This window comes from Bufo bufo, chromosome 1, assembly GCF_905171765.1.
Source record: "Bufo bufo chromosome 1, aBufBuf1.1, whole genome shotgun sequence".
Lineage (NCBI taxonomy): Eukaryota > Metazoa > Chordata > Amphibia > Anura > Bufonidae > Bufo > Bufo bufo.
Window position 1 is genome coordinate 821,367,081 of NC_053389.1, and position 15,531 is coordinate 821,382,611.

The 15,531-nt window shown below is 44.2% G+C and overlaps 1 protein-coding gene across 1 annotated transcript; it reads right to left on the minus strand.

The window, feature by feature from the left end:
• Positions 1 to 911: 911 nt before the first annotated feature.
• LOC120989488 (olfactory receptor 11H4-like) lies at positions 912 to 1,871 on the minus strand. Its single transcript, XM_040417621.1, has one exon. It carries the CDS (start codon positions 1,869 to 1,871, stop codon positions 912 to 914), a length of 960 nt encoding a protein of 319 aa, XP_040273555.1.
• Positions 1,872 to 15,531: the final 13,660 nt, after the last annotated feature.

Sequence of the window (15,531 nt, forward strand, 5' to 3'; positions counted from 1 at the left end):
ACGAATGCCCCTGCAGCCATTAATACTACCCCTGCACAGTCACACATCGCATGCCTTTTCTGTCAGGTTCCATACTGTACTGCTTCTGCTGCTATTGCCCCACTGCCACTTCTACTTGCCCATCTCCTGCCCTGTCTGTCAGAATCTATACTGTACTGCTGCCACTTCAGCTACTACTGTCCCTGCTGCCACTAGTACTACCCCTGCACAGCTTCTCATCCTCTGACTTGTTTGTTAGATTCCATACTGCTCGGTTGCTGCTGCTGATTCCAGAACGTGAGAACTTTTTACAGTGTTTTAAAAAACAAACAAAAGCAATTGCTTCTTCAATTTCCTAGAACTCAGACCCACTGTCACCGACATATATATTTCTGGCTGTGGAATTGGTGAGGATGGAATATATATTATATCTGCTGTATGTATTCTACATAACACTATACCTGTTGCTACTCCCTAAAAAGGGATCATTTTTGGACTGCTAGTTAAAATGCCACATGCCATTAATACTTTATATACCATTGTTCATGTATAAACACTGACAGACATTGCCCCCTAGAGGGGATCATTTTTGGAGTTTTTTTTTAAATTATTTTTCAAATGTGACAGTGCAGTGTTTTGTTTTTTTAAGCATGATTGTTACAACGACCATACATTTACGAATAGCTATATACGGCACTGTCACTATGACATTGATAAAGCTGTTTTGGTGTTAAAGAGCAGATTACCGATTCAGGTCAAATTTATTTGGACCAAACTGAACCTGCCTACTGATTCATTTCAGACTTACCTGAAAGGAATTTAGGAAACATTTCATTTAAAATGACAGTTACCCTTTACGTGTCATGTAGCCATGATTACTCAAGCATGTGAGCAGTCTTAGACGATGATGCTGTATTTGTAGGTGCAGCCTATCACACATTGATTTGTGGACAATTGCCACATATGACACATTTAAGAAATGTTCCCCTTACTGCTTTCTTAATGTCTTTATTCCTCAGGCTGTATATAATGGGGTTGATCAAAGGAGTAAACACAGTATATAGCAGGGAGAGGATTTTACTGATGGTCAGTGTTTGTCCTCTTGTTGGAACAATATAAACTGTAAACAAAGTCCAGTAGAATATGGAGACCACAATGAGGTGGGAGCTACAGGTGGAGAAGGCTTTCTGTCTACCAGTACTGGATGGGATCCTTAAGATGACAGAAACAATTTGAACATAAGACAATACAATCATTATGGGCGGTGTGATGACCGTCGGTATGCTTAGTAAGTAGATTTCAAGTTGAACGGAGTAGGTACCAGAACAGGCAATTTCTATCAAGGGAACAAGGTCACAGAAGAAATGGTCAATGATATTTGGACCACAAAAGTTTAACATCAGTGTCATTAGGACATCAATAAATGCAGCGGAAAATCCTAACAACCAGCAGGTGGCAATCAATCTCATACAATGTGCACTTGTCATGATAGAAGTATAATGAAGAGGATTACAGATGGCCACATATCTGTCATAGGACATCACTGTGAGAAGAAAGCACTCAAATATCTCTAAACTACAGAAAAAATAAAACTGAATAAAACAGCCAGAAAATGTAATAGTGACCCCATTATTCAGTAGGATGTGAAGCATGTTGGGAACAATATCAGTTGTTAATAAGATGTCACTTATGGACAGTTGTGAGATGAAAAAGTACATTGGAGTGTGGAGGATCTTGCTGGTGGACACCAGGGTGATGATCAGGAGGTTCCCACATATTGTTCCATAGTAAACCACGAGGAGAAGACAGAACAGGAATGTTGTTAAATATTGACTGCCTTGAAATCCTAGAAGGATAAACTCTGTGACCACAGTCAGATTGTCCTCCTGCATACAGAACAACCATGTAGATTTCATTGCTAAGACTTTCACTGTATTTATCATAAAGTAGGACACACTGAGGCAGATGCATCAAACTGGTGTAAAGTAGAACTGGCTTAGTTGCCCATTGCAACAAATCAGATTCCATCTTTCATTTTTGACAGCTTCTTTGGAAAATTAAAGGTGGAATCTGATTGGTTGCTATGGGCATCTAAGCCAGTTCTACTTTACACCAGTTTGATAAATCTCACTTCTTTCTTTATATAATACATTCCACAACCTTAAAGGTCTTCTGTCACCCCCCAAAACTAATTTTTCATTTTTGGGGATATTAAAATCCTTATTGGACGACTATTCCCTATATAGGGCTCTTACCTTGTTCTGTGGCTTCGTTTCATAAAAAAATCGAGCTTTTAAAATATGCAAATGACTTCACTACCAGCAAGTAGGGCGTCTACTTGCTGGTAGCCGCCGCATCCTCCTTTTAAAAAACCGCTCCCTCCTCCAGTTGATTGACAGGGCCAGCGAGCGCTCTCCTCCTCCGGCTGGCCCTGTCAGCATTTCAAATCCCGCGCCTGCGCCTTACGTGTCTTCATTAGGCGCAGGCACTCTGAGAGAAGGACGCTCGCTTCCCCAGCACTCCCTCAGTGTGCCTGAGCCGATGAGGTCACCTCTAAACCCGAATGAGAAGACGTCATCGGCGCAGGCACACTGAGGGAGTGCTGGGGAAGCGAGCGTCCTTCTCTCAGAGCGCCTGCGCCTAATGAAGACACGTAAGGCGCAGGCGCGGGATTTGAAATGCTGACAGGGCCAGCGGGAGGAGAAGAGCGCTCGCTGGCCCTGTCAATCAACTGGAGGAGGGGGCGGTTTTTTAAAAGGAGGATGCGGCGGCTACCAGCAAGTAGACGCCCTACTTGCTGGTAGTGAAGTCATTTGCATATTTTAAAAGCTCGATTTTTAATGAAACTAAACCACAGAACAAGGTAAGAGCCCTATATAGGGAATAGTCGTCCAATAAGGATTTTAATATGCCCAAAAATGAAAAATGAGTTGTGGGGGGTGACAGAAGACCTTTAAGGTTAGCAAATTCCTGTGCACTTAGCCTTCAGTAAGCAACACAAGTAAAGCTGTCCATACACACTGGATTATTGTTGTGCAATCTCATGACTATGTCATGTAGACAGATATTATGTGAGGGGGTGGATGCCAACTGGAACAAAGCCCCAAAAGGATCTATGAATGACACAAAATAAATGGTAGGAGGTCAAAGGGTGTTCAAAGTGCAGCAACTAGAATGATCACATTTTTTGAAATTTGATTCTAATTTGATCACAACAGTCATCAGATTTGATTTGGTTTCAAATAAATTTGGCCTAAATCAAAAATGCCTCTATTGCCCTGAAAAGTTGTGTATGACACCATGGTCATCTACGTAGGACTGCATCCAAACTCTTTTAGGTTCTTTAAAGCCAAGACAACATTAGTAATGGCAAACTGATGATAGGGCTATACCTCAGTTTGTTTTTAATAAAAAAAAAACTGTATAAAAATTACCTTTTTTCAGTGGCAGATGCCTTCTTCTTTTTCTACATTTTGTGCCAGATGAATCACAAAAATTTCTGATTTTCTGAAATCCAAAACTTTTGGAAAATTCATAATGAATCTGATTCATGCTGAATCGATTTGCTCATCTCTAGGGACAATATAAATTTTTTTCTTCAGTTCTTAGACACGGCAAGTTTAACGGTTTTAATCACATATTTACATGGTTCACAGCTTACGGTTACAGTCTCTCAATGGGATGTCACATAACACTCACTAGTTTCCAGCTTAATCTTTAAGTTATCATTTATGCAACTCATGTCCAGTTTTTTTTTACCTGTCTGATGTTTGGCAGCAGCCTAATCGGTTCACACACTCTTCAGCTCCTTCCTGTTGCAGGATATGTTGCAGGCCTCTCCTAGGCCCATAACGCTCTCCCACCACGTTCTTCCCTGCGGCTTTGTTCCACTCTCACTCAGCACCAGTGGGGAGTCTCCGTACCTCACCCACTCCTTCCACTGAAGTAACACTCAAGTGTAGACATACAAGTTTTGGGTGAATGTCCCCATTGGCCTGGTGGCAGCTCACCACATGGATCTATGTGCCAACCATTTACTGCATAATCATAGCTCAATTTTCAAGCACCTCAAGGTCTGTGAATTTCATCATCAAACTGTGTAAATCCATCTCCTCTTTTCAGCACCAGCATGGGGAAACTTCATCACTCTTTCTGGTGAGCAGCTGTGACAGTCACTCATCCCCAGCCAGGAAATCTGCCCTCATTTCTACAGTCACTGCCCCCATCGCTGCAACCCTCTCTCACTCATGGTTGCCCAGCTGCAGTCTCCCAAGTAATAGGACACCTTCACTCTCTTTTATCTTCTGCTCTTCCCTCAAGCAGCAGGGTCAGTGTTGACTGGAGCCCACTCAAGTCAGTCCATCATGTAAAGGTCTTCCCTTAATTCTACTACATTTCTAACCTGGGTTTACAATATGTTTCAAATTCTCCAATCACCTCCAGTGCTTTGCCATACTTTATATTACTCTAGTCTCCTGTATCTGCAAACATTTCTCCTTTACCTTCATTCATAGATATGGCAAAGTCTTAGGCTAGGTTCATATATGCACCCAAAGGCACAGGACACAATATGGGAATTGCCGGATTGGACACATGTCGAACATCTCCGGCACCTGATGGATCTCATTCACTGTAATGGGGTTCAGTGGATCTTCAGCATGAATGACAGCATTCTGCTGGTCAAAATGCTACTGGTAATTTGTCCTTTTTTGGCGCTATATACGATGGAGGCTCCTGACAGAACCTCCGCCGAAGATGTGGACCTAGCATTAGAAATTTCTGTAACAAATTTGCCTAATGTGAATTCACCCTTAGGGCTCTTGCAGACGAACGCAAGGTCTCCGTGCCCTTGCTGCGGTCCGCAATGCACGGGCACAGACCCTGGGCCAGCCGCATGCCGATCGTGACCCCATTCACTTGAATGGGGTCTGCTATCCGTCCGTTCCGCAAAAAGATAGGACAAGTTCTTTTTGCGGAATTTAAGCACGGAACGGAACACCCCAGAAGCACTCCGTAGTGCTTTCGAGGGGTTGGGTTCCGTGCTTTCGTTCCGCACCATTCCGCATCTCCGGATTTGCAGACCCATTCAAATCAATGGGTCCGCATTCGTGATGCAGAATGCACGCGGAACGGTGCCCGTGTATTGCGGATCCGCATATGCAGTCCGCAATACGACAACGGGTCTGCAAGAGGCCTTATTGTCATTAGATAATTCTTCTGTCATTCCTCAAAAGACATTTCTAATTTTTCTTTATTTTTTTTTACAAAAGCTTTACCCTAACTTATTTGTTCCTATGGAAGCCAAAGTAGGGCACCTTAATGTCGCCATACCTAGAGCATGATATGTTTAAAAAAACATCAAAGTAATAAAAAACTTGTTTGTTGTGCATTTCTTACCATTCACATCTGGCCACAACATAAAAAAAAAAAAAGAAGCTTTGAGAAGGAAAGTGCTAAAAATACAGAAATACTACTCTAAGCTCCATCTGTGCTTTCGGTCTTAGGGCTCCCCTACACATTATTTTTTTGCATTGTTGAACATAAAAAAACGCCATTCACTTCAAGCGTCTTTCATATCGTTTTTTTTTTTTGTTAAATTGTTTATTTTATTGATTTTTTTATCAATGAAAAAATAGTACAGGTACATTGTCTCATTGCACAATCGTAAGAGGCAATACAGGTACATTACTATGTTGCATAACGTCAATACCAACAAATGTACATTAGTATACAAAACATACATTTTGCATCTGAGGCCAATAAACGCACTAAGGGCTGAAACCACAGAAGGACATAAGACAATTACAATGACACGACACATGGGGGAAATTAGAGGAAGGGGGAAAAATAATAATCTAACTGGTAATCAAAGGTCTTTTATTGTAAGTGATCAAAAGCGTCATCCCATGTTTGCCAGATCTTTGTAAATCTATCGACTGAGTTAGTAATACATGCAGTTAAGTATTCCATTTTCCTAACTTCCCTTACACTATGTATGAGGTCCAATCGGGTAGGCGCGTCTGCCCTCAACCAAAACCTCGCAATTAGACGTCTGGCCGCCGTTAACACCTGAAGGACTAGTAGGAGGAATTGTTTTTTTAATGACATTTTTGGCATATTCAATAAGTAAAAAAAAGGTGTAAAAGGAAAACGAATTGCGAGGAGTTGAAAAAAGACAGACTCCACCATTCTCCAAAAGGGCACAATCACAGGACATTCCCAGAAAATGTGAAGGTGGGTCCCCTCACCTATCATACACCTCCAACATCTATCAGAGATATCTTGGCTAAAGTGTTTTAATAGCTGTGGGGTATGATACCAAAACATAAGCACTTTATATGTGTTTTCCCTATATGTGATACATGAGGACGACTTCGCTGCTCGTTCCCATATCTGTTTCCATTCTGCATACGTTATAGGATGGCCTAGAATTACTTCCCATTTAGACATGTAGGAGTGAGTGACAGAGGAGGATGAAAGGATAAGATAAATGTCTGAAATGAGACCCTTCGTTGTAACAGTCAATTTACAAAGTTTCTCAAACGGCGTGGGGGTTGACACCTTCGTTGAGTGAAAGAGGTCCGAAAAAAAATGGCAAATCTGCAGATATTGATACCCAGAGGACTCCGGCAATTGATGCAAGGATCGTACCTCGTCAAATGAGAAAAAGCCCAGAGTCCTATAGTTTACAACATCCGCAAATCTGAACAACTTCCTGGGAATTTCATATCGTTTTTACGTTTTAATAGTTTCTTTTTTTATTATGTAGCTTTTATAACTATAATCTATTTGTCTGCAGACCACTAAAGCACCACAAACAAAAAGTGGATGTAATGTGGAATTTGCAATAATGTACTTTAGACTTTAAAATAACATCTGGATGCAGACAAAAATGCTGTATAAAATGCTACACAAACTGTGTGTGAATCCAGCCTATCGGGATGCGTCGGGCCCACGGATACTATCAGCATTTTACAGTAAACATTTGCAACCTTTCTGGTGTGCAGATACACATATCCAGATAGATACTGAGGTGCAGTCAGTGAGGTGCAGAGTAAAAGTGACAAAGCATTCATGGAAGACGCTCTTGATACATCTAAGTTCGGTGATTTGTATGTTCAGCATCAATAATTTCTCCTGATCGTACGTTCAATCAGCATTTTCATGCAGTTTGTAAAAAAAATAAATTCTGTTTCCCAAAGTCATAGAATTACCATGAATGATGAAATCCTGTGTCTTCTGTCAGATGATGTGCAGTAGTCAGGCACTTGGGCATTTTATATAGGTTGTACCTGCACATATACAGTGGAGGAAATAATTATTTGACCCCTCACTGATTTTGTAAGTTTGTCCAATGACAAAGAAATGAAAAGTCTCAGAACAGTATCATTTCAATGGTAGGTTTATTGTAACAGTGGCAGATAGCACATCAAAAGGAAAATCGAAAAAATAACTTTAAATAAAAGATAGCAACTGATTTGCATTTCATTGAGTGAAATAAGTATTTGAACCCCTACCAACCATTAAGAGTTCTGGCTCCCACAGAGTGGTTAGACACTTCTACTCAATTAGTCACCCTCATTAAGGACACCTGTCTTAACTAGTCACCTGTATAAAAGACACCTGTCCACAGAATCAATCAATCAAGCAGACTCCAAACTCTCCAACATGGGAAAGACCAAAGAGCTGTCCAAGGATGTCAGAGACAAAATTGTAGACCTGCACAAGGCTGGAATGGGCTACAAAACCATTAGCAAGAAGCTGGGAGAGAAGGTGACAACTGTTGGTGCGATTGTTCGAAAATGGAAGGAGCACAAAATGACCATCAATCGACCTCGCTCTGGGGCTCCACGCAAGATCTCACCTCGTGGGGTGTCAATGGTTCTGAGAAAGGTGAAAAAGCATCCTAGAACTACACGGGAGGAGTTAGTTAATGACCTCAAATTAGCAGGGACCACAGTCACCAAGAAAACCATTGGAAACACATTACACCGCAATGGATTAAAATCCTGCAGGGCTCGCAAGCTCCCCCTGCTCAGGAAGGCACATGTGCAGGCCCGTCTGAAGTTTGCCAATGAACACCTGAATGATTCAGAGAGTGACTGGGAGAAGGTGCTGTGGTCTGATGAGACCAAAATAGAGCTCTTTGGCATTAACTCAACTCGCTGTGTTTGGAGGAAGAAAAATGCTGCCTATGACCCCCAAAACACCGTCCCCACCGTCAAGCATGGGGGTGGAAACATTTTGCTTTGGGGGTGTTTTTCTGCTAAGGGCACAGGACAACTTATTCGCATAAACGGGAAAATGGACGGAGCCATGTATCGTGAAATCCTGAGCGACAACCTCCTTCCCTCTGCCAGGAAACTGAAAATGGGTCGTGGATGGGTGTTCCAGCACGACAATGACCCGAAAAATACAGCAAAGGCAACAAAGGAGTGGCTCAAGAAGAAGCACATTAAGGTCATGGAGTGGCCTAGTCAGTCTCCGGACCTTAATCCAATCGAAAACCTATGGAGGGAGCTCAAGCTCAGAGTTGCACAGAGACAGCCTCGAAACCTTAGGGATTTAGAGATGATCTGCAAAGAGGAGTGGACCAACATTCCTCCTAAAATGTGCGCAAACTTGGTCATCAATTACAAGAAACGTTTGACCTCTGTGCTTGCAAACAAGGGTTTTTCCACCAAGTATTAAGTCTTTTTTTGTTAGAGGGTTCAAATACTTATTTCACTCAATGAAATGCAAATCAGTTGCTATCTTTTATTTAAAGTTATTTTTTCGATTTTCCTTTTGATGTGCTATCTGCCACTGTTACAATAAACCTACCATTGAAATGATACTGTTCTGAGACTTTTCATTTCTTTGTCATTGGACAAACTTACAAAATCAGTGAGGGGTCAAATAATTATTTCCTCCACTGTACATAGCAAGAACGGAAGAGACCCTGGGGACAATAAGGAGATTTATTCATCGTTGCCTTATGGGTCTCCGGTGATCCACTGTAGTCTAAAAACAGAATTATTGACAATTAGCAGTCCGTTCCACATAGTACACAGGTCAATTATTTTAGAAGAGAAAAGAAAGAAAAGAAAGAAAGGAAAAATGGAAAGGAAAGAAAAAGAATACAATACTAAAAACGTCAACTACTAGTTCACATGTTGGTGTGATAGGGAGGCAGGGGGAAATAATTTCATATAGTTTATCAACTTGAGTTTTACACTGGATAATTTTTTTTTCTGACTCTGCCTATTTTATGGAGCAATAGACATTGGGCACAAATCTTTTTGTGGCACCGATACTGCAGTATTTTCAAAGTCAACTGTCGGTAGTAATTTCTTCATTGTGTTTGTGGAAAGATAATGACATTTTAGGCCTCCTGCACACGACCGTTGTGTGCACCCGTGGCCGTTGTGCCGTTTTCCGTTTTTTTTTCGCGGACCCATTGACTTTCAATGGGTCCGTGGAAAAATCGGAAAATGCACCGTTTTGCAGCCGCATCCGTGATCCGTGTTTCCTGGCCGTGAAAAAAATATGACCTGTCCTATTTTTTTCACGGCCAACTGTTCACGGACCCATTCAAGTCAATGGGTCCGTGAAAAAACACGGATGCACACAAGATTGGCATCCGTGTCCGTGATCCGTGGCCGTAGGTTAGTTTTTATACAGACGGATCCGAAGATCCGTCTGCATAAAGCTTTTTCAAAGCTGAGTTTTCACTTCGTGAAAACTCAGAACCGACAGTATATTCTAACACAGAAGCGTTCCCATGGTGATGGGGACGCTTCTAGTTAGAATACACTACAAACTGTGTACAAGACTGCCCCCTGCTGCCTGGCAGCACCCGATCTCTTACAGGGGGCCGTGATCAGCACAATTAACCCCTTCAGGTGCGGCACCTGAAAGGGTTAATTGTACTATCATATCCCCCTGTAAGAGATCAGGGCTGCCAGGCAGCAGGGGGCAGACCCCCCCCCTCCCCAGTTTGAATATCATTGATGGCCAGTGCGGCCTCCCCCCCCCCCCCTCTATTGTAATAATTCGTTGGTGGCACAGTGTGCGCCCCCCCCCTCCCTCCCTCTATTGTAATAATTTGTTGGTGGCACAGTGTGCGCCCCCCATCGGCCCCCCCTCCCTCTATAGCATTAACAACATTGGTGGCCAGTGTGCGGCCTCCCATCTCCCCCCCCCCCATCATTGGTGGCAGCGGAGTTCCGATCGGAGTCCCAGTTTAATCGCTGGGGCTCCGATCGGTAACCATGGCAACCAGGACGCTACTACAGTCCTGGTTGCCATGGTTACTTAGCAATAGTACAATAGTAGAAGATTCATACTTACCTGCTGCTGCGATGTTCGTGTCCGGCCGGGAGCTCCACCTACTGGTAAGTGACAGCCTCAGGTCTGTGCGGCGCATTGCTAAATGAACTGTCACTTACCAGTAGGAGGAGCTCCCGGCCGGACACGAACATCGCAGCTCCCAGGTAAGTATGAATCTTTTACTATTGTACTATTGCTAGTAACCCGCCGCCACCAATGATCGGGGGGGGGGGGGGAGATGGGAGGCCGCACACTGGTCACCAATGTTGTTAATGCTATAGAGGGAGGGGGGGCCGATGGGGGGCGCACACTGTGCCACCAACGATTTATTACAATAGAGGGAGGAAGGGGGGGGGGCGCACACTGTGCCACCAACGAATTATTACAATAGAAGGAGGAGGGGGGGGGCGCACACTGTGCCACCAACGATTTATTACAATAGAGGAAGGGGGGGGGCGGGGGGACGCACACTGTGCCACCAACGATTTATTACAATAGAGGGGGGAAGGGGGGGGGGCCGCACTGGCCACCAATGATATTCAAACTGGGGAGGGGGGGGGGTCTGCCCCCTGCTGCCTGGCAGCCCTGATCTCTTACAGGGGGATATGATAGTATAATTAACCCCTTCAGGTGCGGCACTTGAGGGGTTAATTGTGCTGATCACGGCCCCCTGTAAGAGATCGGATGCTGCTAGGCAGCAGGGGGAAGTCATGTACACAGTTTGTAGTATATTCTAACTAGAAGCGTCCCCATCACCATGGGAACGCCTCTGTGTTAGAATATACTGTCGGAAATGAGGTTTCACGATCTAACTCATATCCGACAGTATATTCTAACATAGAGGCGTTCCTATGGTGATGGGGACGCTTCAAGTTAAAATATACCATCGGATTGGAGAAAACTCCCATCCTATGGTATATTAACTCCTGACTTTACTTTGAAAGTCAATGGGGACGGATCCGTTTGAAATGGCACCATATTGTGTCAACGTCAAACGGATCCGTCCCCATTGACTTGCATTGTAATTCAGGACGGATCCGTTTGGCTCCGCACGGCCAGGCGGACACCAAAACGACTTTTCTTTCATGTCCGTGGATCCTCCAAAAATCAAGGAAGACCCACGGACGAAAAAACAGTCACGGATCACGGAAAAACGGGACCCGTTTTTGCGGACCGCAAAAAAATACGTTCGTGTGCAGGAGGCCTTATTGTGCCTCTATGTCTTTAGGTTCCAGAAAACAGACTTGCAAACCATTTCATGCTTTGTGTGACTATGTATGTTAGGCACAAAAATGTCAGGAATTCTGAATGGTTCCAAAGGAAAGACTGAGGTGCAGGCCTTCCCAGAGCCAGAATCTTGACAGTAGCAGTAACAGTAGAAGTGGTAGTGGTAGTGGTAGTAATAGTAGTAGTTTGCAGTTGTCCTTGGCTTTGGAAAGGCACAACATTATCATTGAGGAGAAAGAGGATGAGGTTGGGCATTCGATGGCTCACTCCTCCTCTTAGTCACAGAAGAATGAGTCTGAGGTTGCTCCTCTGCCTTGCAGCCCCAGAGAAGGCTTTCAGTGGAGCCCTCCCGTATTTTACTGCCCCTTCCTAGTGGGAACCTTCCTTTTTCGTAAGAAGTGTAAAAAAAAAATCCCACCACACTCTACATCAGTTAGTCAAAAGAGTCTCCCTGTTGAATCAGGAATAGGGCCAAGGAGCTCATCATGATTTCTCACAGTGTGATCAAAGTGGCATGGAGGGGGAGGACTCTGATGATGATTCTGTGATGGACAGGACCTGGGAGCTGAATTGGCAGGCTGAGGAGGAGGCAACATTAGAGGAGAAGGATGGTGGCAGCGGCAGCAATACAGAGCAGAGGAGATGTACCTCCAAAAGAACTGCCAGGGCCATATCTGCTTCAGGATCTGGTGATTCTGCCGACACTGTGGGTGGATTAGGCCCAAAATGTGCCACAACTAAGCCATACTCGGCTTCTTCTACCTCTGCGTGAGTATCTTTCATGTGGCAGTTTTTCTCCATAGTGCCGGAAGACAGAAGCATTGCCCTGTGCAAGAACAAAATAAGACATGGGAAGGCAAACACAAACATAGGCACTTCAGCCCTATTGAACCACATGAAGTGAAATTAACCCATCCCATAGCCAACCAAAGGTGGCAGCCAGCTACTGCAACAGGAGTTCCCTCCTTCTCCCAGTCCCCCTTGCGGCAGTCAGGACGCATCTATGGGCAGTACGATGTCTTTCACATTGTCTGCTTTTCCCACTCAGACTCCTCCTGCTTCACTCCTATGTCAGTCATCAATAACATAATGTGTGGGCAGGAAAAAACTCTACTATCTCTCGTGGTGGACAACATGCTGTAGGTCACTGTTTGAGATTCTCACTGTGGCAAGATGCATGCCATGGTGGACACCTTCATCATCTTTTATGGTCAAGGACAATACATGTCTTTCACAATGCACTGAATTAATGTTTTTTGCATCAGCGATGATGTCCTTCTGACCCTTCTGACGATTGTGTCTACCTTTCTCCAATGCCAGGCATTTATCCACCTCCTCTACCTCCTCCTCCATGGACTTAACAGCAGCAAGGAACAGCATCACTCCCACTTATACAGCTTTCATAGCTGTGTGGGTAAATGCCTTGCCTCTAAAACAGAAGGTCATGGGTTCGAATCCCAGCATAAACTTTTCTAAGGGCAGCACGGTGGCTCAGTGGTTAGCACTGTTGCCTTGCAGCGCTGGGGTCCTAGGTTCAAATCCAACCAAGGGCAACATCTGCATGGAGTTTGTATGTTCTCCCCGTGTTTGCGTGGGTTTCCTCCCACACTCCAAAGACATACTTACAGCACATTGAGGCCCGAAGGAAAATACTGTGTGTACACAAGATCATCATCATCATCACTTCCCCTCCATCCATCTACACAAGATAATCATCATCATCACTTCCCCTCCTTCCTATCACATGTTTCAAGTCAAGTGTAATCATGCTGTGTTGGAGCTGATTGGCCTGGACCAGAGTAGCCACACAGGCGAGCAGTTGCTTAATTACATCAAGCAGCAAACATCCCACTGGCTGTCAACCAGCCAATTCCACCTGGGCAATGTAGTCAGCGACAATAGCAGCAACATCTTGGAGGAAATAACACATGATGCCTGCAAGGTGAACATCATTAGCCTATAAAAGTGTGTACTTTTATAGTACACTGCCTTGTGCAAGGTGCTATCAATGTTCAGGAGACTGTCCACACATTTTGGAAATGTTTACATGGCGAAGATTAGAGATGAGTGAATTTCTAATTTTTTTTAATTTTTATTCTAAAAAGACTCAAATCTATTTGTGACGAAGCACATTAAAAACAGCTATTTCCTGGCTGCTGAGAGCCGGTATATTGGTATAGAACACTGTGCATTGCAGAAACACACTGTGCTAGAGAAACAGTACTGTAAGTCAGTATGACATGTAGCTGGCAGGAGTCAATCTTAGAATCACTTCACACTTCACTTATTTGGTCACTTACGGGGCCAAAACTGACCAAATAACTCAAATGATCTCAGCCTTACAGGTCAATGTTAGCATCAGGTATAAAGAACCGTGCAGTGAGCCAAGATTTTACTATAGAGTGAAAGAGGGCACTCCTTTTACACCATTGTCAGCTGATTCCAAATAGATTTCTACAGAACCTGTTCTGTTACACACTGAGAAAAGTAGTGTCTCGCCGACAGAGTGGAGAGGGTGTCAGCAGTAAGTTTCTGTTGATGTCACTGTTCATTTTGCCCTTCTTCTCATCCGTCATAAGAACAACCCCCAAAAATCAGATCCTGTCTTTTGGACATCCTCCTTCACATGGTCAGCATTTGGTCAGTAATCCATCAGTATTGCTAAGGCCAAAACAGAGATGACACATAAATAGAATATTTGCATGTCTTCTGTGTTTTGTACCCACTCCTGCTTTTGGCTACCAAATCATGATCCAATCCTGATGGAAAGTAGGGACCGTGTGATACAGGCCTTACGGCTGCTGCAAAGACAGGATCACTTGTGTTTCTCATTTTTCCGTCCTTCTGACAGATCAGAAGAAAGGAAAAATAAATGGTGATGTCATCAAGGCCAAACAGGCACAATAGCAGCCCAGTGACAGAGTGGTGAGGTGGAAAAAGCATGAGGAGTCAACATATTGGCCAGGTAACACAGTTCTGAGGTGGAGGGCAAAAGCAGTGGCAGTAACAGCACAAGATGGTGGGTGGCGGTAGGAGCATATGGCTGCAGGTATGTGGCATCAGACAGGTGGCAACATCTGAATAGTGGCTGAAGCAGGTAGCCAGAAGAAACAAGTCTTTTCACAAAGTTTGGTTTTGACACCCAGAATGATCTAATCTGATGCATCAGGCACTGGCGTGTGGAAATCCTAGCTGATCACCCCTGATTCTTCTTCACAAAGGTCAGCCTCTCCACATTGTGGGTGGAAAGGTGAGTTCTCCAGGGGGTAATTACAGTATGCACCAGGCAGTACTAAACACCCGCTCTGATGCCACACTACTAGCCGGGTAGGAAAGCTTGCCCAGGGTAAACTCGGCCTGTTGCTGCCACTAATCAGGTTTGGCTGACCAGCAATCCAGGGAATCTTCCATGTGTTATGGGAGGGTGCAGTCCAAGTATGCCACCAACTGCTGGTTCAGGTTCTGCTCCATGTCTTGCTGGTGGGTGGTTTCTTCACTAGGCGGATGAAGAAAAGTGCTCCTCAGAGACTCTACACTTTAGTTGCTGCTAATGAAGCTGGTACTGCTCCCCCCCCCACACCCCCAGCAGCCATGGCAGTGGAATATGAGTGCAGAGGGTCTCCCCGGCCAGACCTTCATGAGAATGGGCAATTGCATACAAAGGCAGCAGCCAACTGACTACATAGAATGTCTCGATAGTAGCACAGTTTATCCTCCCTCTCAGCGGGTGTATAAAAGGACCCCACTTTTGACCTGTAGCTAGGGTCTAATATGGTGGAGAGACGGCTTCAAAAAGATCAAGCCGGGAGCTGAGGTGCTTCAATAGATGAACCCGGAAGCTCCAGCGCTTCATAGTCATCCTCAATAACTTCTCATGAAATTGGGCAACTTTGAAGAATGACCCCATCCTAGGGAAAGAGATACCTAGGAGGCCAGAGATTGCATATAAGAAGGCTCCTAACCTAAATACACGTTTAGTACATAGTGCAATCTAGTCGACTGCCCCCAAAAAGA